Below are 27,524 nucleotides of genomic sequence, written 5' to 3' on the forward strand. Positions count from 1 at the left end.
GGTACATGAAATGGAAAACAAACATACCACAGAGTGGAGTGGCTGAGCAAAAAAGAAAAAAAAAGTACAGGTCGCATGGACACTGCCCACAGTGTGGTCTGTGTGGGGAGGGGAGACCTGGGAGGTGGAAAGGGGCGTGGGGGGGGGTAAATGGTAACGGAAAAAATACAATGAGAAAAAGAAACCAATTCAATGTAACAAGTAAACGTCTAGCTAGACTGACAGAGAAGACGGGGAAGGAGAGGGGGCCGAGGAGGGAGAGGATAAGACGGAGACAGAGGAGAGGAACTTGCAGTTCCAGGGATGAAAGACACGGCGTCACGACAGACACCAGAGTCCTAAGGAATAATAAGAGAATACTGTGAACGACTGTACACAAATATATTTGACTACTCAGATGAAACAGATAAATCCACTGAAAGACAGAAACCATCAAGAGATTCAAGAAGAAACACAAAATCTGAGCAGCCCTGTTTTACTGAATAATCTGCAACTAAAGGGCTTCCACCCAGAAAGATCTTGCTCCACAAAGCTTCCCTTGTGAATGCCACCAAAAATTCAAAGAAGAAATACCATTTCAACATGAACATCTTTAGGAAAAAGAAAAAAACCCCTCCAACTTACTTCCGTGTTTAGCACCCTGACACCAAACCCAGACAAGGACAGTCAACATCACACTGAATGGAGAGAGACCGAACCCTTCCCTGTGAAGACCAAGACGACGCCCCCAGTTCTGTTCAAAACGGTACGGGAGGCTGTGACCCATGCAGTTAAGGAAAAAAAAAAAAAAAAAAGAAACACTTAGGGATAAACTTTACAGAATATGTACAGGACTTATACACTGAAAACTGCAAAACACTGTTGAGAAAAATTTATAAAAACCTAAATAAAACTGAGAAATATATCATAAGCCTCAATACCATCAAGTTGTCAATTCCTCCCAAATTTATAAATTTTATGAAACAGCAATCAGAATTCTAAGTGCCTTTGTAAAAACAAGCTGATTCCAAAACTCATGTGGAAATGTAAAGGACCTAAGACAGCAAAAATCATTTGGGAAAAAAAAAAGAATATCGAAGATCTCACAGTAGCTGATTTGAAAAATTATTAAAAAGCCACAATCATCAACAGACTGAGATACTGGTGAAAAAACAGACATAGACCAACAGAACAGAATATAGTCTAGGAAAGAGCTTCAGAAATATGGTCAACTGACTTCCAACAGCTACCAAGGCAATTCAGTGGGAAAAGTGGTAGTGTTTTCAATACACGTTGCTAGAACAAGTAGGTAATGGTTTGGGAAAAAATGAACCTCACGTCTTACCTTATATTTATATAAAAGTCAACTTGAAATTCATCATAAACTTAAACTTGTAAACAAAACAACAAAACTCCTGGAAGAAAACGTAAGAGAAAATATCTATATTCTTAGGCAAACCAAAGATTGTTTTCTATATAGAAGACAAAAACCATGAACTATAAAAAAAAATTTAGCAAATTAAACTTTATATCAAAATTTCAAACTTCTGCCCTTTATGAAACATCATTGCAAAAAAATAAAAGGCAAGCCACAGACTGAGTAAATATTTGCAAAGCATATATCCAACAAAAGACTTGTTACAAGAATAAAAAACTCTATAACATAATTCTATAATAGAGGGCCAAAGATTCCTTCACAGAAGACAACACAAGAAGATACACGCCAATACACACAGGAAGCGATGCCCAATGGCATTAAGCCTTCAGGGCAATGCAAATTAAAGCCAAGTGAGATACGGTTACACACCAAGCAGAAAAATTAACATTAAAAATGGTAACAATACCAGGTGTTGGCAAGGATGAGGAAAACCTGAAGCGACAATACAGTGCTGGTGAGAATGTAAAATGGCACAGCCACTCTGAAAACAGTTCGACGGTTTCTTACAGGGTTAAGCATACACTTGCATGACACAGAAATTTCACTCCTAAAATTTACCAACAGAAATAAAACTTATTTCCACATAAAGACCTATAAATAAAAGATCACTGCGGTTTTGTTCATGAAAGTCCAGAACTGGGAAGAACCTAAATGTCAATCAATAGATGAATGGATACATGAAGAAATACTACTCACTGATGGAAAAGAATAAACTCATGATTCACTCAATAAAATGGATCTCAAAATCATCACGCTGAGAAGGTGAGATTAAAGTTAAAAGTTCAAAAATAATGATACGCAGAACAGTATCTACATGAATTCAATGCCCTCTCCCAACTCAACAACTGAAACCAACAGGTGACATCATGACAACGCGGTGTCAACTTTGCATAGGTAGCAAAGTGGAAGTAGCACTCCACTGTGCCCCCAACTATATATCTCCCTAGACACTTACACTGCACTTCTTCACTCTCACTGTCACGGAAAAGCCAAAGACCTGCGATGGACTATGTGTCCTACGTGATGCAGCCCCACCTGCGCCAACCGCAGCGGTCTCCCTGCTGCAGCTGTGGGCCACGGGCACCGCGATTTCCCAACCACGCTCTGCCAGACGTCCACATGGCGCCACCGCTCATCTCAAGTCCTTGCTCAGATGGAGCCTCACAAAGAGGCCTGTCCGGACCACCTTATCTACAAATCACAGCCCTCCCGCCCCCCTCTTCCCTACGCACTCTTCACCGTCTGAGGGAGGGCATACCGAGTTTACTTCCTTAGTGTCGGTCTGCCCTGCAAAGAGAAGATGGGGGTCTCACCCCCGCCGTTCACGCTGGTCCCGCACAGCCAGCAGTGCTCGGCGAACACGTCCTGAGTCTGTCTACCCGACAACCCGGCTGCTTCGCCGCGACTTCCCAGGGCCTAGTACGAGGCAAAGGCTCGATGCGGACTGAGCTTTCAAGGCACGCACTCCCTCACCTGTAACTGCTGCTGCAGGTGGGTGATTTCAGCGATTCTCAGCTCTCTGGATTTGTTCGTGCTCTCGATTTCTTGCCTTTGGGTGGTCAGTCGACATCTGATATCCTGAAGTTTTCCTTCAAGTTGATGCTTTTTATCATTCTTTAACAAATGAAAAACAGTAAGTGTTATTACCATTTTGATTGATGTTAATACGTTCCCAAAGCATAATCAAACTTCACTCACAAGAGCTTCTAATTCAAATTCCAAAGTCTTTTTCTTTGCTTTCAGAACAACTATGTCTTCTTGTTCTTTGTTTCTTTGGTTTAATAGCTCTTGTCTTCGATTTCGTTCCCATTCAAGCTGCCGCTGCCGTTCGAGTTCTCGTTTTGCAGCCTGTTAATGTGACACACGTTGAAAGATTTACCGATTTTTCAGTTCTTGTGCTATACAATGTCTCTTAATAAATGTTAACAGCTAGTAAGTCTTTTCTGTTAAGGACGAAATATTTTTAAACTTTACAAGAAATTCCATTACAAAAGAGCAAAACAAAACTTATACAAATACAGTATTACTTCTAAGGAACAAAGAGAATGTTTGTAAAGGCTATTATATTTACATAAAATAAGAACAGGCAGGCTCATCTGACCATCAGAATTTAACTGTTTTTGCCTTCAATGCTTGATGGGCCAAATAAAATTGTTCCTCCTTATTTACTGACTCATAAAGAGCAAAAAATGTCCTAAATCTAGTAAAATCAAACTGAACACCCAGAACTGAAAATAAAAACTTTCTTCCATCAAATGAGAGAGTAGTAAGCCTCCCCCTCTTTTTGAAAGTTCATGTCACAAGTTCATTTTTTTTATTTCACACCTTTAAAATATATTTCATTCACACAAGAGATCATGGCATTGCTTCTTTGGCAATATACTAAAATTGGAAAGACACACAAGAGATTAGCTTGGCCCGTAGCCAGGTATGGTACTAAATTTTAGAACCCTTACATACAATATAGGGAAGATTTCCTAGACATATTTTTTAAAGTGGAAAAAAAGGAATACTTCGCTTTTAGGGAAGACCTACACTGGTGCCTGTTTTCACTACCCGAAAGACATCTGAGAGCATTCTCGCTTTTACGGAAACAAGGAGAAAATGAAACCAGCACTCGGTGTTTGTTCTGCAGAGAGCCGTTATAAAGGCAGCACAGCCCGGGCAGCGAGAGTGGCCCTGCCAGACTCCGTCCCCGGGAACCACATTCGGCACCCCCCCCAGCCAGATGCCAGGGCTCTGGACTGTGTCTGTGAGCATCTGCGCTTCGCCTCCACTTATTCTGTGCATCGTCGGCAACATGTGTCTGTCCTAAGGTATCAGAAGGGAAGGCCTAAGAGAACTTATAAGGATGTTTGGCTTAGTATAAAACTAGATATAATTAAGCATATTTGGTATGATTTGGTAAGTTATTTTATGGGTCTGGGAACACTCAAACAGTTTCCCTGTACATTAATAGCAATTGCTTCTATACTTTATGCCATTTAAGTATATGAGAGGTTTTACAGGAAGACTAATCTTATAAAAGCTTGTGACCTTCACCGCCCAAATCATTCATTTCCTCTTCCTCACAGCAGATTCTGTAACCTCCCTGGCAACATCAGCTTTCAAAGCTGACTCTTTGGCAGAGGACCTGGCAAAGCCCCTGGAGTTCTTCTATGTACCCGTCCTCCAACTACCCTACAAATGCCTGGCACATGGTAGATGCCTGTAAATAATTCCAAATAAATACTCTAATTTGTTTTCTTTGTCTTACACTGAAGAAGGGAAGGTTATCTATATTTTGGTTGTTCATTCTGGAAATTAAAATCCTGTGAGGACCTGCCTGAATATATAAGGCAGCTATGGCTACAAGTTTTCTAAAGCAATCGTGAGAAGTTAAAACCAAAGTTTTAATTTTTTTTATTTCACACCTTTAAAATATATTTCATTCACACAAGAGATCATGGCATTGCTTCTGTGGCAATATACTAAAATTGGAAAGACAGACAAGAGATTAGCTTGGCCCGTAGCCAGGTATGGTACTAAATTTTAGAACCCTTACATACAATATAGGGAAGATTTCCTAGACATATTTTTTAAAGTGGAAAAAAAGGAATATTATTAGTATGATACCGTAACAGTGGTTAAAAACAATGACACCAGTCAGGTCAAGATGGAGGCACAGGTACACAACACGGCTCGCCTCCTTGCACAACCACAGCAAAAACTACAACTAGACTACAAAACAAATATCACCCAGATTCATCAGAAAATTAAGCTGTATGGAAGTCCGACAACCAAGGAATTTAAGAAGCCACACCCACCTGGACAGGTGGGCGGGGCGGACACAGATGTGGAGCGGCACTAAGAGGCACGAAGATGCAGAATGAATAGTCCCATACCCACGCGTGGTGGACAAAAATTGGGAGGGATACCTCGGGAGTGACAGGCCCCGACCCCACACCAGATCACCCAGCCAGGGTTCCAGCACCAGGAAGATAACTTCTGGCTGTAAAAACCAGTGGGGGTTGGGGCAGCAAAAGAAACTGCAGGATTCTCAGGAGTATCCTCTTAAAGGGCCCATAACAGACTCAGGGCTTACACAGACTCACTCCCTCTGGGCTTCAGTACCAGGGCAACAGCTGGAAGGGCACCAGTGCCATATGGGGAGAAATGGAGGCAACTGGCATCAGGGCGAGTGCCAGGAGGCAGCTTCTTCCCGGACAAAACCCCAGGGGCCAGGCAGAGGCACTGTCCTCTCTCCGAGCCCTCTCCTACACAGAGCCACAGGGAGGCCACTCGGGTTGCCCAGCCCTGGCAATTATCTAAGGTGCTGCTCCATCTAACTTACCCGTGCACTTTTCTCTAATAGGCCGCACTAAGACAGGGAGTCAAAGCAGCTCTACCTAATGCACAGAAACAAACACATGGAGGCTGCCAAAAAGAGGACACAAAGATACATGGCCCAAATGAAAAAACAGAACAGAACTCCAGAAAAAGAACTAAATGAAATGGACATACGCTATCTATCAGATGCAGAGTTCAAAACACTGCTTATTAGGATACTCAACTTACTGGGTACTTCAATAGCATAAAAAAGACCCAGACAAAATGAAGGTTACACTAAGTGAAATAAAGACAAATTTACAGAGAGCCAACAGTAGAGGAAATAAAGCCAAGAATCAAATCAATGATTTAGAACAAAAGGAAGAAAAAACATTCAATCAAAAAAGCTAGAAGAGCCCTGGCTAGTGTGGCTCAGTGAATTGAGTGCCAGCCTGCAAACCAAAAGGTCACAGCTTCAATTCCCAATCAAGGCACATGCCTGGGTTGGGGGCCAGATCCCCAGTAGGGGGTGTGTGAGAGGCAATCATACACTGATGCTTCTTTCCCTCTCTTTCTCCCTTCCTTCCCCTCTAAAACTAAAATCTTAAAAATAAAAAAAAAAGCAAGAAGAAAAAAGAATCTAAAAAAATGAGGATAGGCCAAGGAGCCTCTGGGACATCTTCAGAAGTAGCATCATTTGAATCATAGGGATGCGAGCAGTGGAAGAGAAAGAGCAAGAAATGGAAAATGTGTTTGAAAAAATAATGAAAGAAATCTTCCCTAATTTGGTGATGGAAATAGACATACCAGTCCGGGAAGCACAGACAGATAGTCCCAAACAAGATGGATCCAAAGAGGCCCACTCTAAGGCACATCATAATTAATAGGCCAAAGGTTAAAGATAAAGAATCTTAAAAGAAGACAGTTACCTACAAAGAAGTTCCCATAGGACTGTTAGCTGATTTCTCAAAAGAAATTTGGTAGGCTAGAAGGGACTGGCAAGAAGTATTCAAGCCCTGGCTGGTGTAGCTCAGTGGATTGAGCGCCAGCCTGGGTTCGACTCCCAGTCAGGGCATATGCCTGGGTTGCGGGCCAGGTCCTCAGTAGGAAACATGTAAAAGGCAACCACACATTAAAGTTTCGCTCCCTTTCTTTCTTCTTCCCTTTCACTCTCTCCAAAAATAAATAAATAAAATGTTAAAAAAAGTATTCAAAGTGATGAAAAGCAAGGACCTACGACCTAGATTACTCTGTCCAGCAAAGCTATCATTTAGAATGGAAGGGCAAGTAAAGAGCTTCCCAGAGGAGGTCCCAAAGGAGAGGTAAAGCTAAAAGAGTTCATCATCACCAAGCCATTATTATAGAAAATGTTAAAGGGACTTATTTAAGAAAATGATCAACATTATGAACATTAAAATGGCAATAAATTCACAACTATGAACTGAATCGAAAAAAACAAACTAAGCAAATGACCAGAACAGAAACAAAGCTATAGATATGGAGAGCATTTGGAGGGTTATCAACAGGGTGTGGGAGGGAGGAGAATGGGAGAAAAGGTGCAGGGATTAAGAAGTATCAACTGGTAGGTCCTAAATAGACAGGGGGATGTTAAGAACAGTATAAGAAATGAAGAAGCCTAAGGACTTATACGTAGGACCCATGAACATGAATTGGGGGAGTGGAATTGTTGGAGGGAATGGGGGTACCAGGTGGAAGGGGGCAAAGGGGAAAAATTAGGACCACTGTAATAGCATAATCAATAAAATACATTAAAAAATTACACTAAATCCCCAACTTTTTTTTTTTTACCACATAAACCTTTATATTTCTATGTATGTATATAAATGCAGAGGAAAAAAAAGCCTGGAAAAATACTTAACTGATCTCACTGGTTTATTACAAAACTGTCTTATCAAAAATTCACACATAAATGCTTATAGCAAAATTGTTCATAACAGCCAAAAAGGAGAAACAACCCGTGATGAATGGATATGTGATGGATGCTATTCAGCCATAAAGAGGAACGCGGCATAATTCACGCTGTGGCTTGGATGCACCCTGAGCGCGGTCGAACGTGAGAGCCAGACACCGAAGGCTGCACACTGCGTGACTCCATCTACGGAAAGCGGCCAGAGCAGGCAAACTTTACGGACAGAATATAAATCAGTGGGGTTCAGTGCTGATGAGGGAGGGAGGGAAGGGGAGGAACTGCTTAACGGGTAAGGAGTTTTGTGGGGTGAAGGTACTAAAACTACTGAACTGTAGAGAAATAAAGGCTCCTAACACATCACTTGAACGGTTGTGAAAGGGGCGAGAAAGCGCCCCCGGCCAGCTCACCTCGCGCCGCTCCACCTCCTTGCGCCGCTCTTCCTCCCGCTGCCGCTCCAGCTCCCGCTGCTTCTCCAGCTGCTTCTCCAGCTCCAGCTGACGCTTGCGCTCCTGCTCCTGGCGCTCCCGCTCCTTGCGCTCCTGCTCCTGGCGCTCCAGCTGCGCCAGGCGCTCCTGCTCTTTCCGCTGCTGCTCCAAGAGCGCCTGTCTTCGTTTCTCCAGTTCCAGATTGCCTCGCTCAAAGTTCTCACGCTTCTTGTCTTCAAATGTGACTTTGAAACAAGAAACCAGCGAGGATGAAAAGTCATGACATCCAACACGCCACCGTAGAAGGAAAGACTCAATGGCACATTAGAAAATTTGTGGTATGAATGGACACAGGGACCCTCTAAGCGTCCTTTCTGCTGGTGCCCAGTTTGTAGACACTGCAACGAGGCCCTTCACCTAGCCCCTGGACTGCACAGGCTCCCCTCCACAATGGATGCTGCACCACGATGTTCAAAGTACCCAACACTGTTTCCATGTGAATCTTTCCCTAGTAATGTTGCATCATCTACAGCAATCTCCTCTCTCATGCTTACTCTATCTCAAGGTCAAGGAGAGCTTCTGCATGACCTCAATTCACCAAATGACCCCCCCAACTCTCCTGTGCGGTGAATTCCTCCCTCTCTCTCCCCTTAGCCTACAGTGACACAGATGTGTCTATTCTAACAAACAAGACCGCTTCAGAGAGTGAAGGTGGAAGTGCCCTGTGTTTCACACTAAGGAACAAGCCGTGTCCTAACCATTATGTAGATCACATTCAGTAAATAATTTTTTTCTAATCCATTCAATTTCCTTCTTTGGGAACACCAATTATGTACTTTAGGCTATTCCCAAGTGAATAATTTTTTTCCCTCTAATCCTTGTGAACACTTTGTTTACATTCATTTTATTTTACTTTTTTAAAAGAAAAATCCCATCCTCCACGTCGCTCACTAGTGTTTCAGCAGCATCTGTCACTCAATTTCGTGTTCTCCTCCATGCCCACCCCCCGCCCCAACCCCAGCCACGGGAAGCTCTCCCTGCCAGCCTGTGCAGCGTGCACCCCCACTGCCCCCACTCTGTTTCTAGAACTGTCACTTCACACTTTGGAGACCTGCAGCTGGGAGCACCCTCACTCAGCGCCTCCCTGTGTTCCTGTCTGGCCTTCGCTGCTCTAGATGGACCTTCCTTGCACAGCGCAGCCAGGCATTAAAGAGCAAAGATGGCAGGTGTGTTCCGGTTTTCTTGTTCTTCTTGCTCTTTTAGTGATTTCAGGAGGCAGCAGCCCCTTTACCAGTCACCTTAAAACTGAGTCCCCTCAACCTCAGAAAGGAATGAGGTGCTGACACATGCTATAATGACTCCCACTGTACGGCCAGAATAGGCAAATTCAAAGAGACAGGAAGCAGACCTGTGTGGTTGCCAGGGGCTGCGGAGAAGGGAGAATGGGGAGCCCCTGGGCACGGAGTTTTCTTTTAGGGGGATGACCAAGCTTCAGAACTGAGGAGTGGCGGTAGCTGCACAATACCGTGAATGTACTGAATGCCACTGTGATGGACTGAACCCACCCGTTGGGGGATTCCCCACCCCCGATTTGTATGTTGAGGCTCTAACCCCCCAAGTGTGATGGTATTTGGAGGTGGGACCTTTATAATTAGGTGTGAGGCAAGGTTGGGAGGGTGGGGCCCTCACGATGAGGTCTGAGCCTTATAAGAGGAAGAGACAACGTTTTCTCTCTCCCCGGTGCACGATGCGGAGAGGCCATGTGAGGGCCCCGCAGCAAGGCAGCCGTCTGCAGCTGAGAAGAGAGACCTGGCAGGAGCTGAACTGGAGGGCACCCCGATCTCGGACTGCTGGGCCCCCAGAACTGTGAGAAACACGCAGCCCACACTGTGGTACTTTATTGCGGCAGCCCAAGCTGACTGAAGTAGCCACCAAACTGCATACTTTAAATGATCAATTTTTGTTATTTGAGGTTTACCTCAAAAAAGCCCTGATAAGTCTCTATACATGTGTTAAATTCAAATATCTGGCCCTATTTCTCACACACAGGAAGCACATAATAAATGGTTGTTGAAAGAAAAAATGCACAAACAAAAAACTGATGTTCACTGCCTGTTCAAGCTTTAAATGTCTACCACCAACAGATAAAGAACATGCCATATTCTAAACCTGTCCTTATCTTCCTTTGAGTCTTTGTTCCCATTATCATCAACCTGAACTGCTCCTCCATCCCACGTGTAATAACCTCATTCATCTTCAAGTTGAACTTGAATGTGCGCTCGACCACAGAGTGTAATTCCTTGCATCTCTGCCAGCCCGTGACGCCCAGCCAGGAGCGAGCTCTGCCCGCTCTGTAATACTGTCCTCAGGAACCTACCACACTGATGGCTGTTCCCACGGATGTCTTGAACCCTCAACTATATTATAACCTTCTAGAGGGTATGGGCCATGTATTATTAACATTCAGATTCTTCACTATACTCAACACACTTGCACAAAGAACATTTTCACTAAGCGATTTAACAGTGAACAAAAAGTAATTTAGTTTAAAGAGGATACTGAGAAAACTAGATCCTGAGGTCAATTAACCACCAAGCACTTGAAATGTAGCAAAACAACACTAACAAAGTATTTAACACAAAGAGACTTCATCATGAATTTCACTTGCTTCTTGGTATCAACTATTATCACATCATTAAAAATTCATAGCCACCTTAGAATATTTTAATAGTATGATGGGTTTATCATGATAAATGAGGATTATTTACAACAGGTTCACATTACATTTAAAATAGCTTCTTGTTTTTAAGAAGTTTTCAATTCTCCCAAACAATATGAGAAAATAACAGTAGCAATTTTACTTCCTATCTCGGTGATTTTAAGCAATCTCCTTAAAGGCTTATCAACTTGAGTGGCTATGTAGATAATATTCCTAAATTTTCTGTTCAGTAATTCATAACCCGATTTCCATTTAAAAGCTAGAACAGAGGTACATTAACAGAGTATACAATGTTCTTTCATATATTATATATATATATATATAATATAAATAAAATGTATTTGCATATATATATGCAAATCCAAACGTGTATTAAAAGTGTCTCCTTTCTAAGGCTAGTTAAAGCAATATAGCAAGAATGTCAATAAAAAGCCAGATTTATTTCTACCTCTATCTTTGCCTTAGAAATAGAAGGTGTATAACACGATATAACTCATACCAGGTAATTTCTTTTCTAGTTGTTGCTCATCTTCTAAAACTGGTTCCTCTGGTAACCTCTGATCTGCTGAGGTTGAGCTTATGACGGACACGCCACTGCCCGACCGGACTCTTCTGCAGTCATAAGAAAGAAGAGAAGAGAAACAAATTAATGTAAAGCTGTCTAGGTGGAAATGAGCAAGTTATGAAAAAGAATTTTTAATGATTATGCTATATATCATGGCACGATGACAAAAAGGAAAAGATTCGATCCTCAACATTTATAAAGAGTTTTTTAAAAATGAATATCTGAACAGCATCAGACTCTGAATGCCAAGCTTGTTCAAAGTTCAGAACCACAACCAAAGTTAGGACAATTCTAAAGAAATGAATTAGTGAATAACTGTACGGAGGCTAGAATGGTGACCAGGACATAGGAAGTGGCAGCTGCTATTACTGTCGCCCTTTCAAATGTGTAGAATTTATAGACAGAATCTTTTGCTTTATTTAAAATAGACAGGTTGACACGGTTTCACTTTGCTAAAATTTCTGGTGAGCTTCAAATCTACAGAATGGTACAAAAATCACCAATCTTTTGATGTTTTCCTAATACAGGCAGACCTTGTTTTATTGCTCCTTGCTTTACTAGCTTCACAGGTATTGCATTTTTTTTTTTTTACAAACTGAAGAAGGTAAGACCCTCTACCAGCAAAAAGATTACAATTTGCTTTATTGTGAGACCTGCTTTATTGTGACGGCCTGAACGGAGCCCACAGTGTCTGCACAGCCTGCCTGTCTGTGCACTTTAAGCACTTACGGAACACTCCCAGGATTAGCACAGAACCCAGATGAGATTTCCTTGCATTCATGGATATCTGATTTACTTGCCAGGAATAAAAATGACTATAAGATACAGAGCCAACAAAGCCAAGTTTAAAATTCACATACTCAGCACATAGTCTCTTGTAAAAGCCACGTGTTCCTTACCTAAAAGAAGGCGGAATGTATTCTGGAGGCAGGACAGGTGGCAGTGGTTGGCCAGACATAGCCACGTCAATCAGGTGCATCGCGAGGATAAACTCTTCTGCTGTGAGTTTTCCATCTTGATCAATGTCAGAAAGATTCCTATTCAACAAAAAGTTGGTTGCAATCTAGTTTCACGCAAATGTGTGCTTGTTACCATCCATGCATGAATAATTTAAATGTTCTATTTTCTTAATTTTGACTGCAGGCCAATCGAGTGTTTTTTTAATAAAAACAGTGCCTATTTCACACTGCTGGTGCAAAGATATCCACATAGTTGAAATGGTGGTCAGCACTCAATAAATGTTACCTATGGTATAATTACACTCTTCTCGATCCTTGCAAGCCCATTTACAGTGTATCGTACTTATATTCTATATGTATTTAAATACTATGCTCAGCGAACTAGTGGGTCAGATAGTAAATATTTAAGTTTTGTAGCACACAGTCTCCATCACACTGAGTTCTGCCCTTGTGGCAGGAAAGCAGCCAGAGACGAAATATAAACTAACGGCCAGGGTTGTTTCCACCATAAAACTGCATTTACAGAAACAGGTGTGAGCTCGCTGGGCTCCACAGGCCAACCCCAGATCTAGGCCTACACGGTGGACCTTTATGGCCTCCAGCCACCGGTAAGGAGTTTTCCACTCTTTAGTCTCAGAATTCAATCCCCACAATTCTTTGTAATCAACTTACTCCAGTGGCTATTTAGAGTAAAAAGACTGTGCTAGCAAGTCCAAGAATGTAATTATACTTGACTTGTGGGCACCAAGAGAGGATGCAGAACAACACAGCTATTCCTGAGAATGTCAGTCGGCGACAGATGCTACATTGGGAAGCTGGCTTGGCTGATGCCTTCAATCAAAACGCTCCTCTTAAATCTGAAACTTCCTCAGGTGGCATAAACTCTTTTTTGTAAAGGTGTAAAGTTTCCATCCAGTAACATTTACGCCTCTGGAGAGCACGTCCTACAAGTTCTGAACACACTGTGTATGATCAACACTATGTACAGAAGAGTTTCAGCACCGAAGTCACCCCCTTCCCCTGCCCCCAGCCCCTGGTCACCACTGATCTCCTTTGTGTCCTCCAGTTATGCCTTTTCCAGATGCCACACTTGTTTTCAAACAGAACAGAGGCACGAACGAAAACCCCACCCTTGGCCTCCCCTTTCCACACCCTATTGCTAGCCACTCCCAGGTGAGCCCAATTAGAAGGCAGTACAATTCTTATCTCCCCCCCACCCCAATCTGCCTAAATAATGGTTTGATCCTCACTACTTAAAATATCTTTTTACTGTGTAGAAGGAGAATATAATAAAATCCTAGTATGAGAAGTTTGAAGTATGTTTTTCAAAGAAGGCAGGTTATAAGAAACTTAAACACTTCAATATATTCTAAGATGATGAGAACTTAATAAACTGCCAATCAACCTCCATAAATGTTAGATCTTAAGTTTACACTTCAGAGGGCCCTAGGATACTGGTACATATCCAGACCTACAGAGCTCTGGATGTGCCTCAGACATACGTATCTATTAACTGGTCTATTATTGTGCTACTACAAAAGGCAGACCCTTTGGTACAAAGCAGAAGGGACCAGGGTGGGGACAGGGGCAGCACTGGAGCTGGACCCCCCAGGACGCAACCGCATCGCTGCGCTCTGCAGCAAATCGCGAACGTGGTGGGAAGCAGCACACACCAGGTTTACCGTCAGGGCAGAAGCAACGCCCCACGCATAACTGAGACACACAGTTCTTCAGACACCCTCCTGGTTAACATTTACACGTAAGGAATCCTGTAGGACCCGGGCAAGGCTCAGCCACAGCTGTTAAAGATCATTACAATTCGACAATGACAGCGATGTGCCTCCTGGTGGAAGCGCACAGTCTCATCTCTGATGTAGTCTTGCAGAAAACAGGGAGGGCACACTTGTCAATTTCCGGAGACATTTTTGACTGTCACCTCTGGGGGTGGGGTCATGCTGCAGGTACCTAGTACGTAGCGGCCAGAGATGCTACCCAATGCACCAGACAGGCCCCCACAGAAAACTGTCAAGCCCAAAATGTTAATCATGCTCAGGCGGAAAAACCTTGCTCTAGCTGTGATTAGCAATCTACAGAGATTACAGGAATAAATTAACATCACAAGGAATCAACCATCAAAAGTAGACTATAAGAAGCTATCAGACAAATGATCAGGGTTTTGGTGGGGGAAGGCGAGGGGGCAAGGAGTGGAGAACAAGACAAGAAGGGCTTATAGGTTAAAACAGCCTTAAAAGATGCATCAACCAATTCCTGCAAAATACATTTATTTCAATCAACCATAAAAAAAAACTATGAGGCAGTCTAAGGAATTTGAACACTATCTGATTAAATTAAGAATTACTATTAAAAAATTTAGGTAGGCTAAATATTATAGTCATGTTGGAAAGAAAAACCCATCTCTTCTGGAGATAAAAGCTGAATTATTAGTAGATGAAAATGATACCGTGACAATAATCGGGACAGAGGAGAGGAGGACCAGGACTGGCCATGAGTTGAGACTTATCTAAGCTCTTTTATAAGTTCTTGAGAAATTACTATATCAATCTCTTTGCTTTTGTGTTTTTCAAAATCCAAAGGAGAAAATATAAAACAGGTAATCATTACAAGTCATAAAAAAATTAAGCATGTTCCTTAATTCATAGATGAATTAAGCATATTCCTGAATTCCTTAATTCATAGATGAATTAAGCATATCACCTCTATAAACAGTGGTATTAATCTAAATACTGATGAGGCCCGACTAATTTAAGAAATAAAGTTTCTAGCCCTGGCTGGCTTGGCTCAGTGGACTGAGCGCCAGCCTTTGAACTGAGAAGTCATCGGCTCAATTCCTAGTCAGGACACATGCCCGGGGTGTGGGCCGGGTCCCCAGGTGGGGCCTGCCGGAGGCAGCCATTAGATGTACCCCTTACACACCAGAGTTTCTCTCCGTCTTCCTCCCTCCCTTCCCCTCTAAGAATAAATGAATAAAATCTTAAAAAAAAAACGCCACATTTAAAAAACAAACATAGAAACAAAATTTCCACTGTAAACAAACCAAGGAACTTTTCATCCCTTACCATATGGAAGCCAGCTGTGCCTGTGGTAAACTTGACTGCATAAGAATCGTCCTTGCTTGGGGACCTAGAGAGAGGCCGGGAAGAAGTGTGAGTTTGAGTCGGCAAACCAGTGCGGTCCGCGAGGCCAGCGTTCCGCACACAAGTGCTGTGTGGTGTCTGGTGATCGCGGTCCGTTCAACGAGATTCGCTGTTGCTTAAGAGGCTTTTCAAAGAGAAAAGTAAACCCCAAGGAAGAAGGGAAGAAACACACAGCACAGTAGAGCATCTGGCACCTGATGTTTGTTAAATGATGATTCATGAAGAATGAGTACGTAAAAGATTACCTTCAAACTATAACCTGTCCTTTGGCCCAGACTGCCATCTCTATTAGAATCAGGCTTTTTTGAACAACAATTAAATATAAATACATACATACATACATACATACATACATACATGCATACATACAAGGGAAAAAAGAACCAGGCTTTTATTTACAAGGCTGAAACATATTCTCTCTAAATTCAGCCTCTTCTGCCACCAGCTGCTGCCTCCACCATGACTAATACCAGACAAATTCAAGAAGTCTCAGAGAATTTTAGAGGACAACAGGATCATAGCGCAAACTCTTCTAACCCTTCGTACACAGACTTAGAAAAAAGCGACTTGCTCCAGGCCGCACAAATGGCTAATATCACAGCAGTTAAAAAGAACTCCTAGAAGTTCAACTCTTCTCAAAGTCAGCTCTCACTTCTTACAGTACTTGTAAATGTCTTCATTTTGGGAATTAAACTAGCCTTCAGCACCAGACAAAGCCTACAACGGGAGCTTCTGCATGTTTCAATAAATCAGCACCAGGTTAATGAACGTCTCATTGCCAGCACTGCCGTGGGAGGTGCATGGTCCCAGGACGGCTGCTGAACCACGGAGCGGAAAGCAGTGGCAAGCAAGTTGGGAAGGCTCCTGGGTGCAAACTGCTGCTTCTAGCTCTTTCACTTTTCACTCAGCACCTCACCAAAAATCACAGAAGTAGACCTTCTGCCACAGCACGCAGTAGTGGCTAGGAGTCTCTGAGCACCGCCGCCAGGTTCTGGCACAGGAACCTCCGGAGAACGTCAGAAAAAGCCCTGGTGAGCCAGAGGCTGTGGGCGCTGGTCCTGCTTCAGTCTGGAGCCTGCTGTGTGAACCGGGCAGGCAGTCCCTCACTTGCTGGACCCCGGTTTGCTCATTTCAGGAGTCCTCTCCAGACTCACAACTCTACAACCCATCGTGTAAGGAGCCATAATGTGGAGCTTAGCACAGTGCTAGCGCATAGAAAGTGTTCAATAAATGGTAGTTAGTACAGCTGACAATATTTTAACTTCTACTTACGTATAAAACATGGGCAAAAAAAAACCCACATTGGTCTATATTTATGTATTTTCACATGTGTACATGGATATATGCAGCTTAGTTCAATTCCAGACTAGACATGGTCAAGTGAACAGCACCCAGATCGTGAATCAGCACTCCGAAGCCCCTCTGAAATTCCCTTCGATCATCCCCTCCCACCGAGCATACCCTGACTTCTGGTGGCATTCTGTGTCAATGTCAAGTCTGGCTTATTTCGCCCACACACTACTGTCCATTGCTGTTGGACATAATCCAAACTACTATACAGTGAACCGCAGTTGGAGCTGCTACGAACAGTGAACACTCTAAGTTTTGGTGAACATATGTACACATTCCGGTTGGGTGTGCACTGGAAACATCTAAGAATAATAAACAATCTTTATTAAATTGATAGGAAAGTTCTTACAGGTTCTGTGATATACTGGAATGAAAAAAGGTCACTGATCAGTTTATTTAGTCTCAAACACTGGATTTAGAATTGGCAGCATTAAAGATGAATTAGCAAAACTTTAGTGAATGCTTTAATTTATACTTGTAAAAATTTTCCTTACTTCAGAACCACATTTAAACAGTAGTTCACCTACTCCGAATAAAAAGTGTAACAATAAATGAAAAGAATGAGCCCCAGACCTGACTATCACAAGACACAATTCCAGTCCTGACTCCTCCCACTTCCTAATGCGACAATGACAAGACTGCTTCCACTGAGAGGAATGTCCTTCATCTCTGAATGAAGGACGTGGTCGAGAACTGAGACTGGCAAACCACGGCCCACAGGCCATATCCGGCCCACCATCCATTTTTGTAAATAAAGTTTTACTGAAACAAAGCCATGCCCATTCATTTAAGCATGATCTACGGCGGCTTTCATATCATAACAGCAAGTTGAGTGGTTGCGCCTGTATGACCGTCAGCCTAAGGTGTTTCCTACTGTGCTCTTTACAGACAGGCTGTGTGGAGCTCTGCACTGGGAGATCAGTTGTGTTTTGCAATTCTAACGCTTGACTCCATTATACGTCCTAAGACAAGGCTGTGAAACATTGAAAGAGAGTAACATTTAAGGTGGCCTCTCAGCCAAAGAGAACAGCATAAACTCGAGCTCCAAGCCACAGAACTACCCTGTGGAAGCCTACATTTGTAAAAGGATATCAGTTTTGAGGTACTGGCCAATAAGGAAACATTACAGGGACAAATACAAATCTCAAGTTCATAAATCCTGCTCTGGGCATTCGTGTTTGGTTAAGGAAGCATGAATGGAAGGAACGGAGAATTAAATGAATTTAATGCTTGACAGCAAACAATGGCTTTGACCTCTGTGATTAATACATGGATAACCACACTAGCACCTTCGTTATTTTGGACTGTAAGAAGACGATAAAACAGCTCTCTGAGAAGAGGGGTAGCATTCACAGGAGTCTGAGAATTCTGCGGAGTCCTGACTAAGGAACGAGCCTGCTCTAGTTGACAAGACTGTCTCTTTTAAGAGTGTGCGAGAGCATACACGTCAGCTTGTGAAGAACGGAGGCAGCCGCCAACCAGGGTGCTCATTCAGTCAACCCAGGATCAATGGGGGGAACTGTCCCACTGCTGCACTAGCGTCACACCACGGTGGACAAGCTCGGGCCACAAGCTCAGGTTCTCACTTCCTTCCACTTGGGACCAATCGATGGCACCTGCAGGCCCGCAACACGCTCTCAGAGGGGCAGCCACCACCTGAGGGCACCCAAACGTGGGTGAGAAAGTAAGCACGGTGGCGATGAGAAATCCCTGAGCTCCAGTAGCACGTCTCCAGCAGGCACGGGCCACAGGCCGCAGCACAGGCCCGCTGGCCCGCAGGGCACGTGTAGTTCTGGGAGCACTAGCTAGTCCCACTCCCTCCAAAACACAGGGGAGTGCAAGTGACGGTAAGTGCCCCAGACTGTCCTCGAACTGGTAGTAAAACGTTACTACTCCTGCACTGAAATGGTGTTCGTAACACTAGGATGTCACATCCCCAACGTTGAGAACTGTTGTATTAGATTAAGAAATTACAATTACATAAAAAAATGCTTTATAAGTTTTTTTAATTTTTATTTTATTTTTTTTAATTTAAAAATATTTTATTTTTGGTCTATTACAGTTGTCCCAATTTTTCCCCCTTGATCCTTATTTACTTTTAGACAGAGGAGAAAGGAGTGAGAAAGAAAGGGAGAGAAACATTGACGTATAAGAAAAACATTGACTGGTTGCTGCCCACACACCCCCAACTGAGGACCAGGCCCACAATGCAGCCGTGTGCCCTGACTGGGAATTGAACTGGTGACCTTTCAGTTTGCAGGATGTCACCCAACCCACTGAAAAACACCCGTCAGGGCACTTTTAAAGTTTTAAGTTCCTTTAAAACGAGAAACCACACACACAAAAAAAACACCAGAAAACAATGCAGGAACAAAAATAAGAGATTAAGAATATGAAATTATGTATTTCACTTGGGCTCCTTTATATTCTGGGACCTTTTCTCAACTCTTCCTCTTTGGGCTGAATGAGTAACTCCTCTGGGGGCTCAGGAGTCATGTGTTTATTGTCAGAACCCTGATCGTGACCATGGTCTTCGTATCTCATCCCCCTCAACAGAGCAGCTCTGCTTCCGGCAACAGTCCTGTATAGCCCAACACATACCCTTGTAGTGATTTCTCATAAAGGGGGAACAAACTGAATTTTATTTACTCCCATTTTAAAATTTATTGTAATGAGTTATTCTACTTGATGTGACTACACAAAGATCTAATTTGAAAATAAAATACCTACCTTAAATTCTTTGCCAGGACAAAAGAGCAGTAAGTATGCAGATAAACATTAGTAAAATCTGCTCTTTCCAGTATATTTTAAATTTTACTTCCCACCTCAGATATTAAACAGTCTATGTACTCAAGTGCCGGGGTCGTTACCTTTGGGGTGAAGACACTGCATTTCAGTCACGAAATACACATCCTGCCGAGAGAGAACGTCTACCCAGTGCCGCATCTGAGCACTATTTTAACTAGCTCACAGCAAACGCCAGCAGTGCTCTGAAGAACGGTTTTCAGAACCCCGTGCAGTTCTGGGTCTGCGGGGAGCACTGGTATCAAACAACCGAGTTAATCAGTACTTACAACTACACTACTGAACTACCTTCGGGGCCCCGGGAAGCTGGGCAGGTTTTCCACACTGCGTAAAAAACACACCACAAGTGACACAGAGAGAATTTGGGGAGACTTATAACTCGCCCCCTCAGTTACAACAGATGCTTGAGATGACTGCTGAGGTCTTCCATGCGGATGGGGTTTAAGACTGGACCGGAACCCTTCGAAAGTATCCCCCAGTCCTGACATTGTTTAAACGAGAGGAAAATTTTCTGTTAAGAAGTGGAAACTACCATGGTGAGTGACAGCAGAGAAGACAGTGGGGATCCGACAAGAGTGTCTGAGTTACACACCAGGGCCTCTCCACTCCAAGAAAATGAGCTGGCCCACTTTCCCTTTCGTATCTGTTAACTGGCAGTTACATTCTTTCCTTTTGCACTTGATATTCCTATCAGATGTCTCTATTTTCCTTTATAAAATTACACTTTGCTTTATAACTTTCTGAAAAGTTTTAAGTGTTTGATCCCTCATTAGAAAGGTGTCTGGACAGCACCCTACAACGCGTTCCCCTGTTCTCACATAGATGACAAATTTTGTAAAAACCCACCGAGCCCTGGCGGGTGGCCCAGGTGGTTGAAGGCTGCCCCGCCCCCCAAAAGGTAGGGGGTCTGATCCCGGTTGGGGCGTGGGAGGCAACCGACTGATGCTGCTCTCACATCAGTGTTTCTTTCCTTTTTTTTTTAATAAGTCCTCACCTAGGGACATTTTTTTCATTGGTTTTAGAGACAGAGGAATGGAGAGAAACATCGATTGGTTGTCTGCCACATGTACCCAGACCAGGGATCAAAACCTCAACTAGGTGTGTGCTCTGACCGGGAATCGAACCCACTACCTCTCAGTTTTGTGACAATGCTCCAACGAACCGAGCCACATCAGCCAGGGCTCTCACATCGATGTTTCTTTCTTTCTTTTTCTCTCTCTCCCTTACGCTCTCTCTAAAATCAATAAACAAACCCTTGGGTGAGGATTTAAAAAAATCTATTGAGATCCTGCACCTCAACTCTGGCCTCGCACACAAGTTAGACCCAGATAGGACAAGTGGCCTCCAGCTGGTCAGTGGCAGAGCGGGTTCCAGACGCCCCAGCCGACAGTCACCTTCCCCCACCCACACTGCCTTAAACGCTGGCTGTGCACGAGCCATTTCAAGTTCATCTCCAAGGCTGGGCTTCAGTTTCTCCAGAAATTGAAGCAGTCTTGTTTGCAGCACTTTTTTCTTTGCCAGCGCTTTGACCTGCACACTAGCGGCACTCAGCAAGCCGGAGGGTCTGTGCTCTCCGTCCCACTCACCAAGCAGCGATGGGGCGGAAGTCTGAGGCGCTAAAGAATAAAGTAGCTATGGCTTTATCAGTAGATGAGAACTCATTATAAAAACCACAATGACAACCCTGTCCAAAAAAGAGCCAACAGAGAAAGGCATTTGGAAAATACCTCTGCCCAACGTCTAGAGACAATCTGCATTAAAACAAAGATCACATTTCATTAAGTCAATTTCTCTTTGTAAATACCTGTTAAGTGTCCACTCATGGTTTTGTCGTGGCTGTTGAAGAGCTGTCTGTACTTCAGCCGGGAGGACTGCGGGACGGCCCATTCTGCCAGCGGGGGGGCCCTGGGGACAGATGGAGGGGGCGGGGGTGAGCAGGAAAGAACAAAGAGCCTATGGAGGTTCCTCAAACACTCAGAACTTCTCCAGAAAACTAGCTTTATCCTTTTATTCACTCTCGAACGACAATTTCTGAACGTTCGGTGATGAGCACATCCATTTTTTAAGGTTATAAACATTTCTTTCGGAACAGATACAAGTAAGCTTATGATCTTTCCAGAACCAAGTGAAAACGTAACAGACTGAGCGACTGTTTCAGTTATATACACAACTTAGTAATCTAGAGGTCCTACAAAAGAATGGAAAATCTCCTTGGAACTGAGATGTTCCAAAGTAATGCCCGGGCTTTTCTAAACTCCTAGAATAATTTCTTTTGGCTTAAAAAGCAATGCTGATAGCAGACAAATAACTTCCTTTATGGGTATTAACTCTTTAAAATGTTTAACCTTCTACACAGCAAAATACAGGATGTATTTCTTAATGAAAGGGAACTATTCTCCCCTGGGAAGTTTAAATGCCCACAAATGGAGAGTGTCCCAGAAAGAAGAGAACATTCGCAGGGCCCTGGCAACCCAGCGGCAGCAATGGAGGAGCTCGAGTTCTGCCAGCTGCCCTGACCCGAGGCAGCCTGGCCAGCAGGCAGCTCCGGTCTCAAGCGGCTCCTGCTGAGCCCTGAGAGCAGGTCCCACGAGAGTGCCATGCTGGAGGAGCCATGGCTCGTTAAGAGCCCAAGAGTTTAAACATGACAGTGAAATGACATTCCATTTCCAGGCCAGGTTGCAACTGATGCCCCATTTGCCATTTCCTCTCATTTCAACAAAAATACCCATTCCCACAGGTAAAAGCTGAATTTTAATCACAGACTGAACCTCCAGGTCATCATTTACATGTTACCTGTGCACTTACACTTACTACATGCACTTCAGAAGAACAGGAAATGGCCCTCAACCACTTGAAAAGCTCCTGTACGAATTCACTTTTTCAAGTTTTACAAATAAATGTTTAATAAAAAACACTTACCAATATCTATTCTGTTGTGCGTACTTCTGTAACAACTCCCTCATTTTAAGCTAGTGTTTTGCTAATTCCAACTCTTGCCTATTTGTCCACAAGCTCGTTATCTCGCCCCTGCACCCGGGGGCGCGGGGTGTTACACACAGAAGTGGCCCCAGATTACACTTATTGAGTCACAGTTTTCTGCAAACTCCTGAGAATTTAAATGGACTAAAAATTCATTCACAGCTAACCAAAAAGTTAGATGCCACATTACAAGAATTTGCTAGAAATTTAAATTATTGAAAAGATGACCACCTATAAAAACACAATTGTATTAATAGCACAAATGTTCACTAATACTATTTATTTGTTCTAATGTCATAAATCAACTTTAAGACAGATTTCAAGGCCCCTTGTGCAGAGTCAGAGAAAACTCAAAACTTTCGCATGGTACTGGAGAAAGAAGAAATGGAATTTAGTGTTAGGTGGTCAGAGCTGAAATCTCAGCCCAGCCGCCGAGTAAGCTGTAACCCACGGGGGAGGAATTCGACCTCTCTGGGTTCATTTCCTAATTCACAATTCTGAGACAATACTCACTGCATAAGAGGATGTGAGGGTTGAATGGGATTAATAAGTTCTCTGGTAAGTAGATGCTCAATAAAGGTTCCAGAATCTTAGAACTTTAATTAAGTGGAACACAAATATCTCCATACCACATTAACTGAAGCGTGTGGAGCAAAATTCCACAGTTACGAACACATGCTTTAAGGTCAGAAAGACCTCAGTCTGACTCTGGGCTCTATTACTTAAGAGTATGTGATTTCGAGCAAGTCACTAATGGTCCCTCAGCTCCTCCCTCATCATAGCACAGAGAAGGAAGAGTCACTTTGGAGGGAAGGTGAACACTAACTGAGTTAATCTACATTAAGCGTTTGGCACAGTGCTTTTCGGTTTATGGATTTTCTTTAAATCCCTTTTTAAAAGGTAATGAAGTACTGAATTAGATCCAACACACTTTTCTCTTTAAAGCAGAACAGTGACTTGGTTTGCTGAGGGAAGATTTCTAAAGAGGACTGAAACAAGGAAGGATGGAACCGTCTTTACTTATGTTCCCTTTTCATTCCAAAAGTTTTGAAATAGCTTACAAAGGGAGCTTAATTTTTCATCTTAGTGAAGTCATTTGCAAGCAAAAAAATAAGGGTAAAGGAAAATAAAAATATGAAAGATAGTATGAAACCAAGATTGGTCAAAATATAAGCAATAAAATCATGTAAGCTTTGCCAAAATTGAGCCCCATATTTGGTTAGTAACAACTATCCACTGATCTGAATAAGGCATCTCATAAAAATTGACCTTAAATAAGGTTTTACTAACAATTCACATAGACTACATAAGATTATCTGACCTAGAATTTAAAATAAGGTCAATTATGGCTCTAACCTTCACATAAAATTTTTATCAATTTTTACTGATTAACACAAAATAGCTCATTGCTCTTTCCCTTATACCTCGAGTTCTATTTTATTCATCATTTACTACTATTTATTATCCTGTTAGAAAAACAACACTTAAAGAGAGTGTCGTGTCTTTGATTCTGTCATCTCTACAACAACTAAGTGATAAAACCTAGTCACATTATCCAGAATTGAGAAAATCTCAGTGCATTCACTCTCACGTCACAAGGACTTGAACCAAATCACCCAACTGAAAACGAGCAAACATACTCACCCAGCCACATCAAATGACTGTGCCTTCTGTAGCTTAGTGTTTGACTGTGGCCCTGGACCAGACCTACTAAAAGAAGAACTCTTTGGCAATGTGGCTGCTGTAAAAATAAATAAATGTTGAATAATTTTAATTCTACAAAGATGAGAAGCTTTTCCCTGTTTACAAAAATTAAAACGCACAGTCATCAAGTCTGTGGCAAAATTATTCCACCTTCCTTCCCATCCTGGACTCAAAAACAGTTATTCCCACCTTGCCTCCCGTCCTCTTGCCAAAAATGTTTCCCCGACTTCCTTGTTCCTACGCAAAGTCCCCTTACAAAGTAGTAATGTTCATAACCATGAACCCTGACTTTTCAGGACACATTTAGTATCACATCTGAAAGGAGCTGTCCACAGTTAACGCAGAAGCAGCCTAAATACTCGGATGGCACGTTCCTGACTGCACTGAAGGGGCTGGAGTGTGAGTCTCAGGCTCATAGACTGGCAGTCCTGGCAGGGGGCGTGGGACCCTAGGGAAGGTCAGCTTTTGGGTCTGACTCTCAGAGGCTGCCTGGCTGTGGCCCGGGGCAAAGAACTGTGAACCCCAGGGAATGCAGCCCTCATCCTGGCCTGCAGTCTGGCAACATCTGCCCCTAGCCACAAAAGGAAGGGCGTGGGTTCACTGGCATCACTGGGAAAACAACAGCAAGCACGTTCCAGCTGCCGTCACATCTGCAGTCGTGGGTGAAAGATGAACTACGTGTGACAAGAGAATGTTTTTCAGAAGGGGTACATTTACATTCTTTGGCTATAACCTAAAGACACACCCAGACAGATATAATAAATCCAGGGGGCTGGGCACAAAAACGATGATTCAAATATAATGCTCAATGCCGCAATGTCATCACCACTAAATTGACTCAAACATATTCAAAATACTTTTTAAAATGCACTTTCCTTATCGCTTTGAATTCAGTAAATTTGTTAGACTAAGGCTGTCTACCTCTACATTTGATGCCTTTAATTACAGGGAAAAAGACTTTGAATAAAGTCTTGACATTAACCAGGAACTTTTTAATCCTTCCAGTCAATTAAGCGCATATGTATACCAGGACCTGAGTCTACGTGGTCACTGAACGGAACTCCTGCCCCTTTCTGCCCAGTTCACTCCCCCTCCCCAACAGTAACAAGGAGCAGTGCTCTCCCTCCCTCCCCTAACCCACCCCCCATAGCTCTACTCTGAAGGGATCGACTTGTTCATTAGCAATTCAGAGCAGCTGAAGGAAAGTAGTAAGGGATACATGGAAATGCAAAATGTTCAACCGCCATTCAAACTTCAATTGCTTTTGTCAAGCCCTTGAAGGGAAATAACGCTCTGGTTTCAGCTGCCGAGTTCACCTTTGAACGCAGTGGTACCCAAAGCCCTAATTCATTCTCCTTCCCCTCTCCAGCCCTGCACATCCATTTGGCATGTTGAAAAAAATGAGAAATTAAATGAAAAAAATGAAGATATTTTCCTCTGGAATAAAACAGCACAAACATAACCAGAAAGTGAAGACAGAAAATCGACTGAGAATCCAAGTTGTGAAAGTTCAGCCTGTGGCTTCACTGGGTCACATACCAGGATGAGCAAATGCAGGCAGAGGCTGAATGACAGGGGCCCCGTTGGCCAGGGGAGGCACTGCTGCTGACGGGACGGAGGGGACCAGGGGTGGGGACATCCCGACAACGGGGATGGATCCCATTGGCACTGGAGCAACGGCCGGGAGCGGTGGCATGCTGGCAATGCCTCCTATACCTGTGAAGGAAGAGATGCCGACAAAATTCACACGGAGTCATACGTCAACATTTGATGACAATTAACCCAGGACTGTTTGAAGAAGAAAATCACTCTCCAGGAGTGATACATTCCCATGTAGAATACGAATTCAGAGCGGTCATTTTGAAGAGTAGCAAAAATTACATTAAGGATCAAGACCCGCCCGAAGAGGATCTACTAGCCACACAGTTAAGGATCGACCAAAAGCCACCAAAGAGAGTTAAATTCATGAATGTGTAACGGCATTTTAAAACAAATGAGCCAAAAAGTCCTAATTGGTCCATTTACTTTTGAAACTAGTAAGTAAACCAGTAAGTAAAGGGGAAAGACTAAATCAAGTATTTGCCCCGCCTTGCCTTTACACGTCGCACCTGAGTAACCGACCACTCCACGGGGAGGTTTCTCCCGAGAGAAGAATTCCAACCAAAAAATGAAAAAATGTCAGAGCTGAGATGAGCCCTTCCCTCCTGTTTCCGTCTCAGCTCGTGACCTGGGATGTAGTAAGAAATTTATACCGCTGGCCTCCGTCCAGCTCCCGGTTGCCGGTGGAGCTCCGGAACCCCTGTGCTTTCCTGACTGGTAGGGGCATCTTTGGCTGGTCTTGGTCCCTGGGTCCTGACACAAGAACTGCTCAGACCCTTGGAATGGCTGGAGTGATGTCTTTCTGTATTTGAATGAGGTGGCTGCGGGGCAAGGGGTCTCTAAACAGCTGCAGGATGGGAGCTGGTGACAGGAGATGATACCAAGGCATGGTTAGTGGACTGGAAAGTCCCACCCGACCCCTACCTCACACAGGCCTCAGCGCAGGGGACAGGGCTGGAGGCTGAGACTACCGAGGCCTGTGATTGTGTCAGCCCTGTCTCCATACAGAAGCCTCCATTAAAACCCTCCACTGGCCGGGCTCTGGCGAGCCGGTGGGCTGGAGAACAAACCTACACCCTGGAGGGAGGTGCACCCCAACCTGACGGGTGCTTCTGCGCTCAGGACCCTTCCGGACCCCACCCTGTGCACCTTCATCACATCCTTTACACCACGCCAGCAAATGCAAGTTTCCCAGAGTCTGTCCACCGTTCTAGCAAATTATAGAAAAGGGGAGAAGTCACACAGAGGTGTGGGGGCCCTGGGGACCCTCTACCTGTAACTCATGTGAGGACAGTCTTGTGAGAACAAGCTCTTCCACCTGTGGAATCTGACACAGCTCTGAGCACGAAGTGTCAGAACTGAACTGAATTACAAGATACTAAGTGTGTCTGGAGAGCTAAAACACTGGTGGATGTGGCGTTTCTGGACACAAAATTCCTGGTTCCTTCTTTCCTTGAGGATCCTAAACATGTTAACTCTGTTTTTCTTCTGCCACATTAAGCACAGCCAGGGAAAAGTCTACGAATACTATAATTTTCTCTCTTCTGAGTCATGGGCTTTCTTTTTCCACACACCCACATAACTTTTTGTTTTACTAGAACGTATTTTA

At 43.5% G+C, this 27,524-nt stretch overlaps 1 protein-coding gene across 9 annotated transcripts in view; it reads right to left on the reverse strand.

Annotated features, from left to right (window-relative positions):
* Positions 1–27,524, reverse strand: part of ITSN1 (intersectin 1) — a 169,997-nt gene that overhangs the window by 78,367 nt on the left and 64,106 nt on the right. For 8 of the 9 annotated variants that reach the window (XM_053657689.1, XM_037127146.2, XM_053657685.1 and 5 more), the window contains 9 exons: positions 25,856–26,032; positions 24,257–24,353; positions 21,438–21,538; positions 15,401–15,464; positions 12,264–12,401; positions 11,299–11,411; positions 8,063–8,325; positions 3,116–3,265; positions 2,891–3,031 (listed from right to left, as the gene is read on the reverse strand). In XM_053657689.1, the coding sequence (XP_053513664.1) occupies positions 2,891–3,031; positions 3,116–3,265; positions 8,063–8,325; positions 11,299–11,411; positions 12,264–12,401; positions 15,401–15,464; positions 21,438–21,538; positions 24,257–24,353; positions 25,856–26,032 (1,244 nt within the window). Of the gene's footprint in view, positions 1–2,890; positions 3,032–3,115; positions 3,266–8,062; positions 8,326–11,298; positions 11,412–12,263; positions 12,402–15,400; positions 15,465–21,437; positions 21,539–22,552; positions 24,208–24,256; positions 24,354–25,855; positions 26,033–27,524 lie in introns of those variants that run through there. The other variant, XM_053657690.1, reaches the window with a different exon arrangement.

Source organism: Artibeus jamaicensis, unplaced genomic scaffold (genome assembly GCF_021234435.1).
Source record: "Artibeus jamaicensis isolate MK-2021 breed Jamaican fruit bat unplaced genomic scaffold, CSHL_Jam_final scaffold_474, whole genome shotgun sequence".
NCBI lineage: Eukaryota > Metazoa > Chordata > Mammalia > Chiroptera > Phyllostomidae > Artibeus > Artibeus jamaicensis.